Genomic DNA, 22,159 nt, shown 5'->3' with positions numbered 1-22,159 from the left:
CTCGGGTTTCCTTGCTACAGTAGTTGAAAAGTGAGCTGATTTGCCCTCTCTGTTATGCTGCAGCTCCTGGCTGGCTTCTCCACCCCTTTAGAGGGAGGACAAAAAAAAAGATCAACAAACGCAATCCCTGCAGCCCGGCTCGGAGTGAAACAGGAGCGAAGCGCGGACTAGAAGTAAAACGCAACCAAACACAACATTACCCCTAAGAGAGGCACGGGACAGACGTGCATCCCGGACAGGGACTCTCGGCTGCCCCGGGGTGCCCTTGAAGTCGCGGCCAGGGCCGGGGTGGCACCCGGAAGCGCGGCGGTGACTGGAAGCAGAGCTTGCATGGGGGAAGGCCGAGGAGGCCCCCGGCCATGGAGGACTCGGAGCCGGCTCTGAGGATGGTGGGCACTGAAGGCGAGGCGCCCCCGGGGGAGGAGGAAGGAGCGGCGGAGACCCCCTCCTCCGAGGCGCGGGGTGAAGAGGAGCAGGGCAGCGGGGAGCTGGGGCCCGAGCGGCGGCGCCGGCGGAGGCACCAAGACGAGCAGCAGCGGAGGCGGCGGAAGCGCTGGAGGAAGGGCAGTGGGGAGCAGGGGGAGCCCGAAGGGGCCACGCAGCCGGGTGCCCCAGACCCTGCCCCGCCATCGCCTGAGCCTGCCGAGGAGCAGCCGCCGCCCGCCGAGCCCAAGAGACTAGTGCAGTGCAGCGTTTACTGCGTGGAGAATGACCTCCCCGGGCACCAGGATGGCCCAGAGCCGCCGCCGCCGCTGTCCCCCGCCGACCCCTTCTTCCCTGGTCTGCTGGAGTCGGGGAGTCCCCTCTACCCGGAGCAGGGGCTGGGATGGCTGGTGCTCGCCTGCTGCCGGGTCTGCCTGGAGGACCAGCAGCTGAAGCCCCTGCCCTGCTGCAAGAAGGCGGTGTGCGAAGAGTGCCTCAAGCGCTACCTGGGCTCGCAGGTGAGTGCTGCTGGGGTGAGAGGACCTGGGCCCAGTGTAATCCCTGCTCCTGCTGAGACTAACATAGCCCCCTTTTTAACTAAACATAAAAAAACAGGGTTTACAAATGTATCGAGAAACGCATGTAAAGTTGCCATACATACAGTAAAGTTGCTTGATTTCTTTGGAGATACCTCAGTTTTCAGAAAAGACACACGCAACATACATGTTGCATAGAAACAAATGCTAGGTTTTGGGATATTTGATCTTGCACATGTCTGTCTGACCTACTATGTAAATATTTTCGACGAGTCAGTCCTGTGAGCAGGAACACCAAGGAGGCCCATGTGTTTTGTTTGGCATTAGATAGATGTCGGCCGGTAGAATGCGGGCAGTGGTGGTGGCCTATTGTTTATTCCCTTCGAAAGTTTATTATAGCCGAGTTCCATCTTTGTGTAAGAAAGGTGGCTGCTCTGGAACTTTCCCTCCGTGGAGCTTTAGTCACTCACTGATGGCTTTTTTTTTTCAGCAAAGGCAGTGTGAATGACGTTATTAGCGGACACCTGCCGCCCTCTCTCTAGGCGCCTTAGGGATAATCCCTCAAATGCCCCAATTTGGCGACCCGCCAATGATGCATTTTTGCCAGTTTTCTATACCCCCACACCCCACTTTGGGGCTATTGCCTCCAGGGTAATTTTTGCCACTGGCTCGAGAAATATTCGGTTTCATTGACCAACAAAGGAAGTTCAGAAGTGATAGACTTTTGTTGTTCGTGAGGTGATAGAAGTACGCGTGTCAGCTGTCGGAAAGACATAAGCCTCAAGCTCAACGCTATAATAACCTCTGAAGAAGGGACCCTTGTCGCACTGAAAGCTAGTCTTATGTACCAACTGCCCACTTCCTATTGTTCACCTAAGCATCACAGTCACCAATTTGCACGGGTAGTATTGTTGCTTGCATTGTATCTTTGTGGGTATGGCTACCGAAACGTTATCATATATCTTTATTCCAGACCATAACTTTATTAGTTATCCGAATTTGACGTATGTGATTTGCGTCTATAGTGAATTTGTCACGAATCTGACAACTTATTTCGCGCTTTTTTTTGTGCCCTATAGTCGCAAAACACGCATATGCTTCCCAGGCCTTAATGTAAAGACACATTTTGTTTACAAGTGATTTTATTAAGGCCCGTCACAGACGATGACAGATGCGTTATGCTGTGCATGTTGCTCCACTGGGGCAACAGAGAGGCAGGAGTGAGTGTGCCTTGACTAGGCTGGTGAAGGGGAGTCTGGATGAGTACGGTGGCCCTGAGGGAACTTTTGCCCCCGTGACTTGCACCGGGCAGTGGATGAGCGAAGTGAAAGGCAGGAGATACTGTGCAGGTTTGTTTTATGTATGCCCCCTTTTGTTACATTGCACAGCCAGCAAAGCCCACGCAGCCTCCCTGAAAACCGGAGCACGTGACAGCAAGCAGTTCATTGGAAGGCGGTTATCTGTGTACAACCACCAACAAATTCAAATGTTACACTCTATTTGCAATTTTCTCCCACTTTAGTAGTCCTGTGACTAATTTGTGAATAAAACACTGTTTTATTTGTACTGCACCAAGGTGTTCGCTGCTGACATCAGCTGTGACCTGCAAATCCTGTGTAGGTCCACCCAGCCTGCCCCTACCCTTCAGAGATCATTACATTTATTCATTCTTTATGTGTACATTTGGGCACAGAATACCGTGGCGCTAATTACAGCCTCCGACGCTGATGTATCTTTGGGATCCAATTTACAGGCTTCCGGAAATACAATTACAATAACTTATTTAAGTATTAATTATTTGTAAAAATTAACAGCCATTGTTATTTGTAATATCAATACATCTAAGTCGCGTAAATACAACACATATTGCATTAGAAATGCTAAAGGTGTCGCATTTGCGAAAGTTATAACTATTAGCATTGTAAATGACATAGCTATTAATTTATCTATTTTACAAAAAAAACATTAAAAAAATTTGTCATTTACAATACCAATAGCTCAAACTTTCCTAATGCGAGACCTATTGCATTGTAAATGCTTGTTAAATGGGATGGTGCCACTTCCCATCAGGGCTACTATACACCTTGACTACTGCAGCTTTATTGGGCTCGGTGGCAACCTTTTCCAGGTCTTTTGGGGCCATCTTGGCCTTCTGAGCAAAATCCAGTGTTTTTACTGGCACAGTGCTGGCTGATATTTGTGCGCGTATTGCAATTTTAGCAGAACATTTGTGAGCAGGGCCCCTATAATAGTTACTAGAATGACAGCAGTGTTTGTATCAGAGCTCCAGTACTTTAATTGGGTCGGTACTGACAATTTGATACCTTCAGTATCACATTACTGGCACTTCTCAGCAGGTCTCATGCATTTTAGTGAGCCATAACTGACAATTCGTGGTAGAGCCCAGATACTTCCAACTGGGCAGGATCAGTACCGGTTATGTCTTGGCCCCTTTACGGCACTTGTCAGTGGGCACCTGTTGCGCATAGTTGGAGGGTCCCGGAACTTAGTTGCAGGGTTGCTATACTTTAATTTCGTCTTTGGTTGCACTTCCATGGAGGCCCTTCCCTTCTTCTAATTGGACAACACAACCACCTTGCACAGATGCCTCACCATAAATAGGCCTCTGAAGGGACCTCTAGTCTGGTTGACGGTCCAGTCAAAAGGGTAGTAGGGCTCTTCTAAGCAGCACCCAAACTTAAGTGGGACATCACCTGCACTTTTCGCCTGGTTCTTCTGCCCTGTAGCACCAGTAGCCTTCTTCGGGCCACTGTATATTTAAGGGCCATAAGTGGCACCTCTGATCAGACCCCCAATACTTTGCCAGCACTTCACATTAGGATCCACGTATACTTCATGGGTTGGGACCAGCACTTTTGGGGCGTTTGGAACATTTACCATTTCTAGCAGCACAGACTGTTTCCAACAGGGCCTCTTTATTGTTCTCTAGAAGGTACCTGCACTTGGTGAACAAGGTCTCAACACTTTCAGCAGTTCAGGACAGCAATGCCACTTCTCACCACGTGCCAGTGCTTCTAATTAAACAGTACAAGCGCTTCTTGACATAGCTCTTATACATTCAATGGGACATTAGCAGCATTGTTCTATATTTCTGTTTTACTTATAATGGGCGAGTCCGATCGCTTCTCTGCAGGGCTGCTATGCTTTTAATGGAACTGCGCCAGCATTTCAGTAGCAGCTGAAAAACCACGCAGGAAGATTGATATGACCCCTCTCTTAAGCCTCCATTCCTCTGAAGAGAAAGAATAACACTGCAGTCAAAGCACTAACCGGGCTGGGCAGGTCTCAGGTCAGTACTCATTTGTTTGCCTTCAGACACATCAGCCAGGAGGCACATTGGCTTTGCTAGTGCTTGTTGACAGAGTATCTGTGTGGCGGTCTCTAAATAAGACCCTAAATGTCATGGACTTCCTTGTCGTGTTCTATTTGGTGGCCACGCAAGAGATTGTGACCGACCATACCCAGCATAGTCCCTTTGAATAGAATGGAAGAGGCAGAGATGAGCAATGCTCTTTATTTATCCCTTCAAGGAGCAGAGGCAATGTTGCCTCACACGAATAAAGGTTACATTGATGTTTCACTTGATGTAATTGGATGTGAGGAGCGTGCAAATCATCGCCGTCTCCCAATCTGTTGTTGTTCAACACAAACCATCTTGTTGCACGGATTAAGACCCCTTGATTCCCCCTCCTTGCTACACTTCCCTGTGGTATTTGCTTAATGTCTATTGAACATTTCTACAATTGGACCAGGCCTTTCAGAAATGCAGAGACCCACCATGCCCAAGTAACCCCCATGTCGTCTGTGACATCCTCCGGTTGGCCTGACTTTGTAGCCAGTGGCATTCTGGTATTTGTAGCTTTGCATGTAACAGTATAGGTATGTGTTTATACTTTTAAGTATGGGTTTTCAGCAGGCAAGCTAAGGCAGAGCCGTAGCATTGATCCTACCAGATCTTACTGAGGCTTTCAATACTGTTTCACATACCGAACTAATCAAAATCTTACACAAACAAGCATTGGCATAGCCAATAGGTCTCGCTTTTGGGACCTTATAAGTATTTAGTTAAGCAGCACAATATCCTTGGTGCCACAACATCAAGTGTTGCATGGCTAAACACTTATGAAGGTCTCAAAGGCGAGACCTACTGGCTATGCCAATGCTCGTTTACATATCTGCTGCTGACCATACCTGATACACTGAGGAGATCACTGTTGGTAACACTGTATATGGCGACAACCAATGTAATCTTGTCTAAGGTCATTCTTATAACACATTTTAATTGTAGCTCGTGATGATTTGCCTTGAACTTAAGTAGCTCTTATTACAGAAACGGTTGGAGGTCCATGACCTAGAACAACAAACAAGAATCAGGACAAAGCTGGGTCAATAGCATGAACCTTTACGGCTTCGAGACCCAACTTTTACTAAATGCTAAGTCACTTGGATTCACTCTGAACACCAAACTCACCCTCAAGGAGCACATTGCCTAAAAAACAGGTGGCTGCTACCTGCTCTCTCTTCTAAAGAAGTGAAACCTTTTCTGCCAGAAACCGACTTCCAATCAGCTATGCATGCCCTTGTACTCTTCCATCTGGATGGTGGTTAACGCTCTGCTCCATGACCTTCCAGACTACCTACTGGCACTCAAAGGCATTCAACACACCGCAGCATGTCTCACCAGGGGCCTGAAGAAACACGATCATTCACACACATTCTGACAGAACTCCATTGGTTCCCTCTGCCAGTCCGAATCATCTACAACAAGCATTGGCATAGCCAATAGGTCTCGCCTTTGGGACCTTATAAGTGTTTAGCCATGCAACACTTGATGTTGTTGCACCAAGGATATTGTGCTGGATAACTAAACACTTATAAGGTCCCAAAGGTGAAACCTATTTCACCAAGTCTATGTCAATGCTTGTTTGTTATTTTATTAACCCTGGTTTACATTTTGCTCCTAATATTATTAATATATATTTTTTTTAACTTTGGTGATGTCGCTACTTATGATATCATCAGGATGAAAAGCCACATGTCAGTACTTACTTTCTGTAATGCAATCCGGTGTTATGATATGTGATGTCACTTCCTACGAAGTCGTCACAAGTCAAAGGGAATGTGATGTCACTTCCACTACCCCTCGCATTTTGGCAAATCGATGTCCATGGTGATAGCTAATGCTGTTCAGCAGACAACTTTTTATTTTGTTTAGCTGAGCAATTTTTTCTACCACAAATTATCAAATCCTTGTAATATATTAAATTGTTACAGGATACTGTCACTTGGTGCACTTGAGTATTACCGGGGTAGTTTATTTAGTCTAAACATTTTCTAATGATTAAATCGAAAGTACATGTATTAAAGTGCAAAAACGTAAAATAAGATGGGTGAGGTGGTCACGCCGCGCATGGACTCTCTGCAGCCCTGATAACCAACCAAGCCTTGAAACCAGCCTTTCAGCACCCAGCAACCTCTACCTCAGGGTCAGAAAAGCGCCCGGACAACAAGGAGTTTAAGCGCTATACAAATTAACAAATATAGGCAATAGACACTACAACACTTGAGGGCGGATAAGAGTGGGGCCTGGAGGCAGGGGGGGGGGGGGGGTGGAGTAAACCCTCTCTTCTGCCTAAGATGTAAAGATGAGGAGGCCTGCAGGGCGCCTTGGCAATGCGGCGATACTTGTAGACCATATATAGCGCCAACCTCCCACGACACGCACTGCATTGTAGGCGCAGCAGTGAAACAAGACTGCACTTTAATCCCTCCAAGGTGCGCGCGCACTTCACTGACCCCCCCTCCCGATCGCACAGTGTCCCGTGGGAAGCGCGCACGCGCACTTCACTGACTCCCGAGCACGCAGTGTCCCGAGGGAAGCGCGCACTTCACGGACCCCCGAGCGCGCAGTGTCCAGAGGGAAGCGCGCACACATCCTGTAGGAGCTTTCGGGCCGCCGCTTCTAAAACTCGACATTTCCTGGTTGGGGGCACACTCATTGTTATGTGGCTTCTGTCGCTTATTTCCTCATGGGCCGTAGCTGCGGGCTGTTTGTAACCATTTGTGAAAATATATTTGTTAATTGCAGCACCGTCATGGGCTGCAATAAACAAAGATACTTTCACAATGGCTCACAATCAGCCCCCATCCGCGCTCCATTAAGAGAAGATATGCAACACGTCCAAAAACACGACGTGTGCTTTACACGTCGTGCTTTTGGACTTGCTGCATTTCTTCTCTTTCTTAATGGAGCGTGGCTGGGGGCTAATTGTGAGCCATTGTGAAAGTATGGCTGTTTATTGCAGCACATGACGGTGCTGCAATTAACAAATATACTTTCACAAATGGTTACAAACAGCCCGCAGCCACGGCCCATTAGGAAAGAAATGCGGCAAGTTGGTTTTAGAAGAGGGGACGCTGACAGAAACATGGAGAGGCATTATGGCTGAGAGAAACATGGAGAAGCATGAAGAGAGACCACTTACTTCAGTGATGCACAGTGAAGCAGAATAGATAGTTTGCCTGCAGTGGGCAATTGGTGGACAGATGCCCATTGGCACCAGAGGAGTAATATCTCTCTGCATACCCACTTCGGGGTAGGTGGTTTCTCAGATTCAGCCAGCTTGCGGTTGCCAAAGATGGACATTGGCTTTTCTGGAGAACTCCTGAATCGAGTCATGAGGATGGGGCATCCCCTACTAACCTTTAGGTCTGTTTCTGGTGATTAAATCTGTCAGCGGATAAGAGCTGCAGATTTTATAAGTAATTTTACGTTACAAGTGTAACTGAATTACCAAATTTCTCCAATTCTGAAGTAGAATTAAAAATTCCACCCGCCCCTAGCGTTAACTGGAAATGAACTATAAACATTTGATCCAAGAGGCACTTTTTCCGCACACATGAACAACATGAAAACCAAAGCTGCTACCCTAACTTTAGGTTTTCATACACTTTCAAGATCTCTGCAAGGCCCAATCTTAGGACATGTTCAGAAGGCCATGGTGGCAAGGCTGCTTCTGTCCATTTCATATGGCTATGAAATACTGGCAGAGAAAAAAGGTGTCAAGGCTGCTGAACCTGCTACTTGAAACAGACAACAGAACTGTCTAGCAGATTCCAAATTATACAATCACAGGCACAATTGCACTTAAACCTAAACCTAATAAAACAATCGTTTTACATTAACTAACTAGGCGTCCAGTGTAGCTGTCATTAGGGCACCTGGTGTAATGGCACCAGCATAGAGGGGGTAACAGTGGCTCTTTGCACGCACGTTATGCTTTTCAATAAGGTTAGCAGTGCTTGCAGTGGAACACATGTCTAAATGTAGAATAAATATGCAAAACTCCACATAACTGGGGACTTTAACATAAGTATTTTCAAATAAATGCCAAATTTCATTATGGAGACACAAGTCCAAAGATTGGCAGTTTCGTGCTTTGGCATTTTAAGATCCCCAAGGAAATTCTTGCAGATGCTATCTTTCCTTTATAGAAGGATAGTTGTGCAGAGTTATATTAGAACAAATATATATATATATATATATATATACACTTCAAAATCCTTCCCTCTTCTATCAATCCACTATCCTTTTCAATCCAAATAATAGACTAACATGTCCACTACTCAAATTAATTTAATAATTTACTATACTAATTCAGCACTATTCCTTTATGGGTTGCAGAGTAGCATGCTACTCACCAAATATGTAATTCAACACCTCATCAGGAGTAGCAAGTGCTATATAAATGCAAATCTTTTTCCCTCTTTTATCCCTCCGCTATCCTTCTCAATCCAAATACCAAACTAACATATCCACCATTCAAATTGCTTTCACATTTCACTATACTAATTCACCACTAATCCTTTATGGGTCCCGGAGAAGTGTACTACTCGCCAAAAAAGTGCGTCAGCACCCCATCATGGGTAGCAAGAGCTATAGAAATACAAACCTTTTTTCCCTCTTCTATCCCTCCACTATCCTTGTCCATCTTAAAAACTGACTAACATATCCACCACTCAAATTACTTTCAGATTTCACTATATTAATTCACCACTAATCCTTTATGGATTCCGCTGTAGCATGCTACTAGCCGAAAAAGCACATCAACACCCCAGCAGGGGTAGCAAGCACTATATAAATGCAATTACAATACAATATATCTGGATGCAATAACAGAGGCGGCAAAATAACAGTCCGGTGGCATACTATGCTAAATAGCATTTTCCTTTAAGTTATTTTTAATCTGGGTAATGTGCGAGTCTATTACAGACATGTTATGAAAAATGTGTTTTTGTTTCCTGCAACATCCATAAAAAAAAATTCTTTTAGATCCAAACAGGATCTCAGATATGAGAAATTGGAGGATGTCACAGTGATCATTCGCAGTAGTATTAGTGAGCTTCTATGTTACAATATTGGAAAAATACTATCCCTGAATATTAAATATAAACACATTTAGAATTGGAACCAGTGTGTCTGTACACTGTTTGTGATCTGGCCAAAGAGGACACGAGAGAGCTGAATCAAATTCAAAGGTGATCCGCAAATGGCCCCTAAATACGTTTGGCCTAGGGCCCTTAAAATCCTTAAGATGCCCGTGAGCCTCTGCTGTGTAGTTAGTTGGGAAAGCAGAGGTTAACCGGTGCTGTGGAATGAGGCAGGTTGCCCTGGTTTCCTAATATATATTAGTGTAGCTTTGTCATGGTTTCAGATGCTCTCCACTGCACCGGCTGATTTCCAATATGACACAACCAGTGTATGCCAGTCACCAACACGAAGGCCTTCCCCAGGGCTGAACTGGCCGTAGCAGGCATCAGGCGCTTGCCTGGGAGACTGGAAGGGTGGGGACCAGATTTGGAACAGGGGGCCCGGTTTTGTTACTGGGGGGCAGTTTTGCAGCAATGCTACAATATCGGCCCTGAGTAACAAAAGCAGCAGTGCTGGGGACCGATTTAGTTAAGCAGTTGTGCCCCGGGTCCCTGTCCGGCCTTGCCTGCCCCATCAAGCAGGCCTCCTGCATCCCAGTACCTCAGTCAGTTATCTGCACAATCAAGCGGGATCCCCCATGTCAGAACAGTTGTCGCTGCACCCATACATGCGGTCGGGTTCTTGGCGCACATAGCCATGGCTAAAGCGCACGGAGACTTTACACTGCCGCACACAGAGGAAAAAAATTAGAGGGAACATTTATCACCTCTCCAGAAAATTCTCAGGTGTGCAATTATCAAAATAGGACCGCACACCCTCAAGTGTTCCTTTCTTCTCACTTGCAGCGCCACTTTCTGCATAAAAGTGAGCAAGCGCACCTACGCACGCAGGCGCGCACGCACCAGACTACAAAGACCTGCCACTTTAAATGATTGATGTTGCGGATCCGGGCCCAGAAATGGTACCTTTGTGCGCGGCCGGCCTGTTACATTTAAACAGTTAGCAGCCACAGCACATATATATTTGCCATATTTATTGTTCTGTGTGTTTTGTTTTCTTATGTGCACTTGTATAGCACCCATTCTGTCACTAGAATGGCCTTGCAGTGCTTTCGGTGGTCTTGGTATAAATCCATGGCGTTCCTAGGTCTCCCCCAACCGCAGAGCGTGAAAGCTCAAGCGATGAAGATTTGGTTGGTGCACACACCTTTCACTGTTTCTTAAGATGTGTAACTCTGACTTTGCATGTGAGCATATCCGTGCCCAGGTGTGGATGTAAGCTAGTTTGTGGGTGTGGGGGATGCCAGCCAACATGACGTGCACAAACACCCCGCTGGCAGAGGACTAGAGCGCGGGCGTCATTCTGTCCGGAAGCCAGAGTCAGACAGGTGTGGAGACGGAAGTGCCGGAATCTGCTGTTTAAAACTGCCTGAGTTCAGCACCGGTGGGAACCACGACACTTAAAGCCCTGCTTCCAAGTCTGACCTGGTTTGGTTTCTGTGCAGTCTCTCTCACACAATCTTGCCTCGAGCCGGCTTGCGTTTGAGGCGTCTTGTCTTTTTAAATGTAAGGCTCGAAGAACAGAAGTGTGAATTAAAAACAGACACCGCCAGCACAAGGCCAAGAAGAATGTGTTTTCACGGATTGAGATCTGAAGAACCTGGCGTGATGGGCCCAGATCTTGCACAGATACCGCCCCAGTGCACTGGCGCGAGGACAGGAGGTCTCGCGAGTTCAACTTTATTTTACCTGGCAGAGAGCGCGCACACTTAGAAGGTGGAGATAAAACGACGTGTTAGACTGAAGCCATTCTTACTCCTAACAAGCAAGACGAATAAAGCGCTCCAATACCTTCGGGTCGAGTTTGTGATATATAAATCTGCAAAAAAGAAACCAGCATGAGAAACAAAAGTAAAGTCTGGTAAAGGAGCAGGAGGTGAGCCCGCCAGTGGTGCGTGCGCTTGGGAGAGTAGTCTTCACTTTTCAAGCACTGCACTCGTGCTTGTGGCACGCCGCTGCTCGCTCCCGCAAGGTGGATGCCACCACAAGCACGAGTGCAGTACTTGAAAAGTGAAGACCGATGGCTAAAGGCCCTCCTAGAGCAGCGCATGAGCAAAAGCCACCACGACCAGCATCCCGCTTAGCTTCAGACAATCTCAGTGGTCCCAGAAAACCTGCAGGCAGAACACCATCAAACTACAGACTAAGTAGTATGATGGAAAAAAATAAAGTAGCAGACTTTTTCCAGGTATGTGTCCAGGATCTGGAACAACATTCTTGTATCCATCAGGATCGCCCCAACGCTGTTCCAGTTTAGAAAAGTGTTTCAGACTTGCCTCTTTAAATAGTACTACAACACAATGCCTTAACTGTCGTACATTTCAGCGACAACGCTCATCGAACATTGACTTTACGGTGTCCTTTGACCCTGTACAGTGCTCAGCTGCATTTTGACTAGGTATGTTTTATAAAAATACCATATAAATGCAAATGAAGACATGCAAAACATACAAAAAACATTACGCAGCAATTGTGAAAAGGTGTATTAAGCCTTAAGGTATTAACAAACAGAAAATTCTCACAAGAGAAGGCTGCAAAGCAGCACTACATGCTTTCAATCCTCTAAAAAGTAACTAATCTAGCAATGGTCTTGCACCGAAGCACTGATAATCCATGAGGTTCACTATAAAGTCGAATTAAAAGATCTTATTTAGACACCAACGCACAGTCTTGGCAGGATCTCGGTCGTCTGAAGGGAGCCATGGCAACTTCTTCCAGCACTGAAGGTTTGATGAGTAGTCACCATGTTTAAGGCGCCCATTCAGCAAACATTTTTGTTCAGAGAAAACACATTTCCACAGAAGGAGATTGTTTAATAAATAACTGTCCCAAAGAACAGGGAGTTTTTTCTGTGCACGTGGCAGCCATTGTGTGTTTCCCTGCCAATGTTTGAGATTACTCACATGGAGGACAGGCTGCCAGGTCAGAGTCAGTGGAAGCACCACCACAGGAAACAGTATTTTTCCTAAATCTAAATAGAGGCAGGAAACCAAGTCTGCGAGGCAGGAGCACCACACATTTAGGCAGTGTTCCGACAAACTCTAAATGGTTTTTCAGCCATACTCTTCAGGTGGCGTAAGGTTAAGTTGAATTTGGCACTGGGGTTCTCAGTCAAGAGACTGTTAGAATGATTCCTGAAGGTGCAGCAAGGTCCTGGAAGAGGGGCAACATTTTTTGAATAAATTTACTCCAACTTTCTTTTCTAAGTAGATATACATAAAATCACAGTTTGTGCAACATTTTCTTCACAGGGAATAAGGCACTGACACTTTAAAAAGGTACCATCCTTATAGTTCCCAGATTTCCTTGCCACAGGCACAAAACTCAGGTCTAGCTAGCCACTCAACCAAAGAGCACCCCATAACACTCCGGCACGTGTTTTGGGGCCTTCATTGATAAAGAACTGCTCCTTACACCGTCTGGGATTTTTCTGCAGTTACTCATTTTTCTTTTTCTTTATAAAATGTACTAGAATTTATTAATGCCTGAAATATTGTTTTTTTAAATGGCCCACATTTTGGAAGATGATCATTCTAGGAGTCATTCAAGGTGTTTGCAGAAGCTCACATTTCATTTCTAATCACCATGATATTGACAAATGCAAACACAACCAGGAGATTAAGAGATGGGGAAGGAGAGAAAGAAAGAAAAAGAATGAGAAAGAGAGAATAAATAGACAGAAGGATGGGAAGAGGATAAAAAAAATGACGAGCTGAGCCCAACTTTGTTTGCCTTTATCATCTTCAGACATGTCTTCAGTAACTATAAAGAGGTGAGGACTTGAAGTAAACAAGGGAGACTTCATCCCTGCACTTGTTTTGAGTAGCGATACCCATAGTGACCTATGATGTTCTACCAGATTTGGCAGCTATATACACTTCTTTCATTGTGCTGGTGTCTACATCGGCTCCATCATTAACACTGAGATGACTTTCAACACTCAGTAGGACAAAAGAGACAGCAATACAGGTAACCCTTTTCTCAGAATCAAGTGTCCGCACCAAGGGATTTTAGATTGCGGGCAATGCACTTGATTCTGGGACTTTGATTTCGAAACACTGAGTTTAAGTCATAAAGCAGACACTTGATTATCTGAATCTCCAGTGCTCCAGTTCTACAATTACTCCTGCAGTTCCACAAACAGTGGAAAATATCTTTGAGGTGCTATCTGAAACTGAACCGCACCCTTTTACATCTAAAGAGCCCCAGCCTTCAGGTACCAAACATGGGTCATTTACTTCTTAAAACAAAACAACAAATATATCCACATAGTGAGCTAATTGATCTGCCAAGAAGGAGGAAGCCCCTGCCTAGAAGGCAGTGCAGTCGCACACTAAATCCAGAGTGCACATACAGACTGGTTGTTCCATTTTAACTGGAATGGATGGACATGTTATCCGTGTATGAATAGGAGATTCCGTCCCGGTGTTGTCTCTCCTTATGTAGCTGAAAGGTGTACGAAGCCATTTTCTCCATATGATGTAAATGTATGTATCTAGGTCTTGAGTAAGCTGAGGAATTATAAATTATTTCAATTTCCTGAACTGAGTTACCAGGTTGACAGTTTTTGAAACTCTAGAGGCTTCATATGCTCCCAAAGCATATTCTATCTTTAATGACCAGATTTATTGGAGCGTCTAAATCATATTGTTTGACTTTTCAGGGACTACACGATTTTATCCACAAAGACCAGATGGGAAATACCATGACCCTGCAGAGGATCCACTGTGTTTGAGGGTCAATATGATGACGGATTGAATTACTATGTATGCAGGTTAAAGAAAAGAATCAGATTACTGGAGAATAGGACTATGGACCATCTGGGAAACCGACTCAATCAGTAGCTCTGAAATTTGAAGCCTTGATGACACAAACAGTGTACTAGTTAACTAGGCTAGATCGGTCTAGGATAAGATTTGGGAATTTTTACATCTTCTTCAGAGGTGAAGCAAGAGCCAGTCAAGGTATTTGCAGAGGATCACTTTCATTGTAGCCACATCTGAACATCACCAGATTTAGCCAATTTGGAGACGAGGGGTGTGAAGCATGGAATACCTGGTCACTGTTCGTATCTGGATTATGAATAGGAGGCACAGCAGAATATTCTGAAGTAACTTTTTTAAGAAGTCCATTGTTTGCAGTACAAATCAATGAGGAGATTGCCAAAATGAAGACTGTTTAAGAAACTTATGTGAGTAGAATTGAATAAAAGAACAGTCACGCAAAATTGCAAAGAAGCAACAGAACAACAGATAGTCTTTTCAGAGATTCAGTGGCTTTCAAGTACAAGATCGACACTATCCGCTTTTACAAAGGATCCAAAACTGCGCTTAGAAAGAAAAACTCTGAAGGTTGGTAGATATTCAGCGGTCTGGTGGGAGGATGAGGTTTAATTCTTGGAAATAAATGACGACCGTTTTTTTAATGCTGGCATTATTCTGAATGATTTTACTCTATAGTTCCAAGTAAAATGTGGATGCTTTAAAAAAGCAAAGAAGCAAATCGCCTGCACATCATTTACAATAGGTGTCCATCTTGTGCGAAAAGGAGGCGATAGAGAAATTTTATAATTGTCATCAGAAAAAATGTATCTGTGATCCTTTAAAATGAAGCTGCTCCCACCAGAGATCTAAGACCTATATTAGATCCAAGTTGTCAGCAAAATTCTCTTCAACTCACCTAATCCTTTATCCAGAAAAGCATGTTTGTGTGTGTGATAATTTCACATTCCAATTAGAATGTGACATTTAAAGTATCTCATGTTTGAAGTGATGAACTATGCCTTCTCAGATCATAATCATGCACAGCATGAAGGATAACATCAGTTCCATTTGGTGTTTTCCAAGTGTATGATTACAAAATCCATGCATTAAAGGAAGCAATAACCTGAAAGGCATGTTATTTCAGTAGGACAGTACAGACAGCTCAATCACTAAAGGTGTTCCCTGATGGTACGAGGAGATTATCTTTAAAAAGTGCCAATACAAAGTTCCTTGTCAGAGAGCGAGAGAAGGCTCTCCTTAAATACATGCTAGAACTCGGAGCACTATCGGGCTTTGCAGGCTTTCCTTCCAATGCTCCCGAAAACATTTATTGGTATGAATTGCTTCGGGAAAGAAGTGGGAAAAAAGACTGAGTCCTGGTACACAGAAGACCAATCACGGAGGAGCAAGACCCTGTTTAAAAGTCAACCTGTCTTCGGTTCATCTTCTTGGAGAGCAAAACAACAAAGCAAACTTAAAATAAGTGCAGGACATTGTGTTCAAGTTTTTAAAACAAAGAATGAGTAAAAAGTTTGTATTTTAAAATTACGTTTTGAAAGTGTTTTGGGATTCTACTGGAACAGCAGGAATCACATCACTCAATCAGTCCTCGCCAATGAGAAGCTTTTCTATTTCAAACCCAGACCCAACACCTAAACTGATAATGCCAGAACAGTTAAACTCCGTTGATACGATAATTTTCAGCAAAAAACACAACACATAAGGAAAGTGAAGAATATAACTGACATAATAAAAAGTGCTCCATTTCAACAAGATATGTTTAATAAACATTCCCATGCCTAGTGTCATCAGACACACAGCCACACAGATGAACACCCAACGTAGACCGCAATCCTCTTAGAAGTCTGTCATCACTTCAATAATAGACAAGTTCCTTCACAAAAAACATCCAACCCCTAAAAAATTCCTGTAGTAAAAGTGAATAAAAAGGCATGACAAGGGGCCATTCATGTGTGTTTATATGCAGTACAACAAGGTAGGCACACTTCTTTAAGGTCAGGCTTACCAGCTTCTGTAGGGAAGCCAACTCTTCAGGGAGGTAGCAAAGGCCAGTTCTGTTCAGCTTTAGCCACCGTAAGCTGGTCATTGATTTCACATGTTCCGGGAAGTAGCCACCCTAAGCAAAGAAAAGGTAAAAAACAAAAAATTTAAGTGAGACAAACAATGACCTCATGATAATTGGTCTAAAAGAATTATATATATATATATATATATATATATAATATATATATATATATATATATATATATATATATATATATATATATATATATACATATACATATACATATACACATACACACACACATATATATATATATACCCACACATATATACACTTACAAACATAACACCCCCCCCCCCCTCCAAGGGTAAACAATTGTTTATTACTTTCAAAATGTTCTTGATTAATTCAGCAGGCTTTACCTGGCAGGGTAGCAGCAAAACATTAGCTTAATGGACATATACAAATACAAATTGGAGTGTTACAAATAGGTTAATTCTTGGATACTAATCACATTGGTAGTTGCTCAGTATACATTTCAGCAAATGTTGCCACACAAGGCCCAGCGTATGAACTGTGGTACAACATAATAAGTCTGCAGCACATCATGGGTTACAGATCAGCTCTGCAGTAATATTGGTTTAAACAGTGTTCGGACACAAGTCCCCTGCATGTCTCTGAAGAGCGTGCACCCACCTCAAATTCATCAAAGCAAGCTCTGCAGATTTTTGACCCAAGTCTCAACACCCACGGCATTATGAATGTGCACCAGAGGCCTTTTCCGTAACACAGATTGAGATTTAGGGTGGTGCTCTGTGGTTTAGCGGGGCCTACCATGTGCACCTCCTTACCAAGAGTGACTACAGAAAAATCAGTGAGCTGTAGAGGACTGACCGTGATAGCAGCAATTAGCTTATAGATGCAGGACAGGCGTTGTTACCGGACCCTGCCAATGAGAGCCACTAAATTACCTCTCCAGCAGTTTTAAATTGGTCTGCCAGGGCCACACACCAGGTCCTTCATCCATCCCAATATTGCTCTGTGTGAAGGATGTGTGTGGAAGGGTGTGCAATACATGTGGCTGTAGCCATACTGGAATCCAATTTGTCTTTCCTACATTAAATGGATATCTAGGAAGGAGGTTTGAATGGTGCCCAACAGCAATGTGAATTGCAGGGCTCCTCTAGGACATTGCAGGGACCACTTGCCGTAGAACAAACTGAAGGTGAGAATAGGAGACAGGTGGCCCTTTTGAAGCTCAGAGTTTACCCTGCCCTTTCCTGGACCAATGTTTACTGGAAGAGGTACTCCCCTACCCCACAGGTTAACAGGTATTTAAGTGTGGGGGCCTGCCTTTTATTTGTACCCTTGTTCCGAGTCCCTCCTCACAGGAACCTCATTTCTAACCCACCTTCCGGACAGCAAAGACCATGGCTAGACAAAACTGAGTGGAAAAAGCATAAGGACTGCCCACAACTAGTCTCAGGGGTGACTGGTGTAATATAAAACCTCTATTTGTATCGTTGGTGTAAAGATGCAACAGAAATTTCCAGGCGGGACACCAAAATTACTCTACCAGAATTTTGAGCCTGCATGCCAGCAATATCTAAGAAACTCTCCGTCCATCAGAGTTGTGGGAACTACAGCCAACTCCCTTTGTCAGGTTTGGGACCTGAGCTCTGGGCAGTTTGACTAAGTCTGCCAGGAGAGGCTGGCTTGCACGTGTTTCAAGGGAGAAAGCCAACTGCTCAACAGGAGCACTCAAATAGTTTTTGCATGAGAAAGACTCTGCTCAGAAGAACTGAGGCGAGATGAACAGAAGTATCATTTTTCAATTCTGGGAAGGACCTGTACTGCCATGTTGAGGGTGAGTCCTGAGGAGCAGTGAAAAGTCCCTGCAGCAAGAACTGAAATATGTGCGCCCAAAACACAAATGTATATTGGTGCTCGTTGTTTGAGAATTCTACTGGATCAAGCACCAAGACGTTTTGACGCGCGAAACCTACACAAAGACCTGAAGTAAGAGAAAGGCTCTACATTGACTGAGGAAGACTTCATCTAGCTTGAAGCACTCAACTTTGCAACCAGGAGAGTTGGAATCTAGCTTGGTTGGATGGTGGATTTCAAGATCAACACAACCCAGGTAAGACTGCCTCTTCAGCTGATGCTGGTGCTGACTGTCACTGCTCACCTGACAATGAACCAGCAGGCGCTGTACTTGCAGAATGCCCCACTTTCTCGGTGCGGGGGAAGAGACACTGTGTTCCATGCTCAAGGGTTGTACTGAATTTACGAACGCCTGGAGTGGTGTTTCCACCGGCTGTCAACACAACTCGCAGGTGTAACCTATACCAATTAGACTGACATGGACAAAGAAAAAAGGTACTGGGCAAGAAGGGAAGGAACAACCTTGAGAGAGGAGAGAACAGGAAATGATACTCGGACTGGCACAGGCCAAGACAGTTTCCTCACATACCGCATGTATTTTCCTATCCCCAAAAGGGACTCAGAGAATGTTGTTGATTGCACCAAGGGTACCATAGAAATCTGTCCCATGGGAACAGTAGTGTCTATCCCCGCGAGTTGTCGGGAGATTGCGGAATTATAAATGATGCCTTCTAAAAGTACTGTATGGCTCTGAGTTTTGCATAAACAGTAAATTACTTTCTCTTCTAAGAAAAAGCACTGACTGCACAAGGAGTTATTAACTTGTGTTCAATAGCATTTTGAATTTTGGGTCTGTAATAAGCATCACCTCTCTGGGCAAGCCTTGGACAGTTCAACTCTGTTACCCTGAGGATCAAGTGCTAAACAAACGGGTGTACTTGGTGCTCAGTTCAGGACACAATATTAAGCTAATGCTTCAAGACATCAGTGGCTAAAGGCTCAAATTTAAGCCCAAGAACCAGTCAACCGTGCAGCTCTTAAAAATCTTCTTCCCACAAACAGTGTCTTGCTGGGCTTCATAAGACCAGGTAGCTGAGCCTATTGAACGCCAAGGGTGAGACTGACCACCGGACACTTGTCCTAGTGTGGGAAAAGAGATTTACCAAGGCAATATGGACAAGGGATTTCACACATGTAGATATTGCTTCTGCAGAGCAATTGGTACAAGCCTATGGGAACAACAGCACGTGGGCAGTGGCACATCAATTGACTTATCTCATAGCCAGTACATTTCAACTTCAAAAATACTATCTCGGTGTGGACCTCACCTCGGATAGTTGGAGTCCCATTCATAGCATGCTGCTATCTAGGGGCACACACACCAGCCTGGCTTCCTCTGCACAGGTGTGGTGAACCAGTTGAGTTGCCTGGAGTGACACACATACCAATAAACTGAAATGGACAGGTACCAGAATCCTCCACCAAATGCCAGAGGTAATTCGGTGCATGGACCCTGCATCTCCCTAGAGTAGCAGGTGGAAGATGCAGTGTAGTGTAGTTCCTATCTTCCCAATAGGCTCTGCGCATTGGAATAATACCTACAGCAGTAAAGGCCTAGACCAGACGTTAACTAGGTCTACTACTGTCGATACTAGACTTAATTTTTGGGTTTGCCAGCTAAGCTCAGAGTTCGCTAGAAACTTTCTCGAATGTTCAGGAAAGAATTACCTCCCCTGATTAGACAAGAAGGGATTTAGTTTCTGACAACCATAGAACATGACAACTTTGCTCTCCCCTAATCAAGAGTCAATCTCGAGACTCGTGTGAGCACAAGGCAATTATTTTACTCAGTCAGTACGTGCATTCTTAGTCTCATCAGAATGTAGAGAAAAGGAAAAGACGGGCGTGTTCAATAAAAAGGTGTTATTTATTGATCAGTCTCTTTTCTCATACATGAGAAATGGATCGATATTATTGCAATACTTATAGTTAAGTAAAGTGCATACATTAAAAGCAATAGTATAAAATAATACTGTAAAAACATTGATATGGTTTCTGAGCCATATGATGTTTAAAATGATTAAAATATATTTACATACACATATATATTTGACTAAACGTACTCAACTGGTGTTTCTAAATACGCCTACCCCGTGTACCTGACCTAAGTCTAATACGTGGGCGGGAATAGAAAGTTACAGTTTAAGTTAAGTTTGTTTTTGCCAAGTGAATAACTAAAGAATTCTCTGTGAGGGGTTATTCAGTTCTGTACCTGGAATTTAGGATGGATGAGGAATGGTATCTCTTTCTCTGCTCTCGATATTCCAGGCTGCCTGCGAGGGCTGCCCGAAAACGCCGGTGCTGGGTCTCTCGGCTTGAGATAGCAGCGCGTCTCTCAGCGCGTCAGGAATGCGGGGCTGCTGCCTGCGGGGTCTGCTTCTGCTCTCGGCTTCGGCAAGTATGGCTGCTCCGTCTTGTCACCACGCGTGTGTTTGCATAGGGCAAGATCGGTAATATTTATACCTTAAAGGTGCCGAGATTGACGTAAGGATGGACATAGGTACGTCAATAAAGATGTCATACGACTTGCTCGTTAGCACATTCTTTACTAAAGTTCTCTGTGAAATCAAAACAATGGCCGCAGGGTTTTTCCCAGGTTGTCATAGGTTTGATTTGTTATGAGAACGTCGTATGCCTTATCAGGGGCTGGAGGAATGTCGCTTGTCTAATTAGATCTCAAGCGTTATGACCTAATCAGATAACACGTTCCTGTGCCGTAGTGTGACTGCGTCAGATAACGGTATCTGCATCATGGGGGCTTGTCTTGCCTCATGGGCTGACTGTTAGTTAACTTGATAGTTAGTTCAACCAGAATAGGGTCAGGAATAGGGGGATCCATTCAGAACCTATAGGAATACACGACACCCACCCCACGCTAACTTTGGTCATATCTACTAATCTATGCATAGTATAACATAGTAAAACATACTATAGAGAATAGTGTATACCTTACCACCCCAAAATACATAAATGCATTTTGAAATTTTCAAATATACTGAAAAATTGCAGTCATATATATTGTATGCACTTAAGCTGTATAATAATGCTAAAGTAATCACGCATTTGTATACATTATCGCTTATTTGGTATTTGAGAAATACACATGAAATGGCTCTTAATATGGCTATACAGAAAGAAAGTTCGAGACCATTTTATCACATAATAAAATATTTGTGAATATACCAGCGGGCAGCTAAAGTCTAAATAAAGTATCTAAAAATAGAAATCTTAGTTCTCTAGGAATAGTTTCTTACTTTAAGCAGAAGATCAGTGTCCCGGAAAAAATATATGAAAAAATATTTTAGGGGCTTGCTGAAAAAATTGCTGTCCGTGAACTGGAGTGAAATTGTTCATGTGACTTTATTTTTAAAGTTGAAGGCCGAATTCAGGGAACGCCGTGTGCGAGTTTACTCAAAAGTCTCTATTTCTGTTCTGGAGAGAACATCATATCATTCAGGCTTTCGAAAAAACTGTCAACAGCTTCATGGGAAAGTTCCTCTAAGTCGGAAATAGGTGTAACCATGCATTCATGCGCATGATTGTCTCCATTGACATTCTGATTTGCATCACTGACAGAAGGTCGTACCTGTTCGATGCTGCTTTCATCTTGAACTTCACTACTCTTCAATCGTAGTGGTGAAGATTCCAGGAATGCCGTCATCAGGATTGGCAGCCTTTGAGGGCAACACAAAGCGTGAACCTTGGTAGGAACCAACAGTGTATCTGCATCCACTGGCGCATCCGATTGTAGCGTCAGACAGGTGTCTAACACGCATTCTTCTCCGCATAGCAGACACCTTAGTACACCTTTGCCACATTGGTCGAAATTATAGAAACCAAGTCATGTTCAGGTCTCTAAGCCGGGAGAGTCCCAGGATTTTTGATATCCGGTCCCGGTATCCAATGGCTAGGATCGTATCTTCCATTGTCGCGAGAGTTTGATCTGTGACATG

General features: G+C 44.2%; 1 protein-coding gene across 2 annotated transcripts in view; it reads right to left on the bottom strand.

The window, feature by feature from the left end:
- The window catches only part of FLII (FLII actin remodeling protein), a 244,281-nt gene that overhangs the window by 181,259 nt on the left and 40,863 nt on the right, over nt 1–22,159 (bottom strand). For both annotated transcript variants that reach the window (XM_078665183.1, XM_078665182.1), the window contains exon 2: nt 16,260–16,370. In XM_078665183.1, the coding sequence (XP_078521309.1) occupies nt 16,260–16,370 (111 nt within the window). The remainder of the gene's footprint in view (nt 1–16,259; nt 16,371–22,159) is intronic.

Source organism: Lissotriton helveticus, chromosome 10, assembly GCF_964261635.1.
Source record: "Lissotriton helveticus chromosome 10, aLisHel1.1, whole genome shotgun sequence".
Taxonomy (NCBI): domain Eukaryota; kingdom Metazoa; phylum Chordata; class Amphibia; order Caudata; family Salamandridae; genus Lissotriton; species Lissotriton helveticus.
This window is presented reverse-complemented; position numbering and strand designations above follow the sequence as displayed.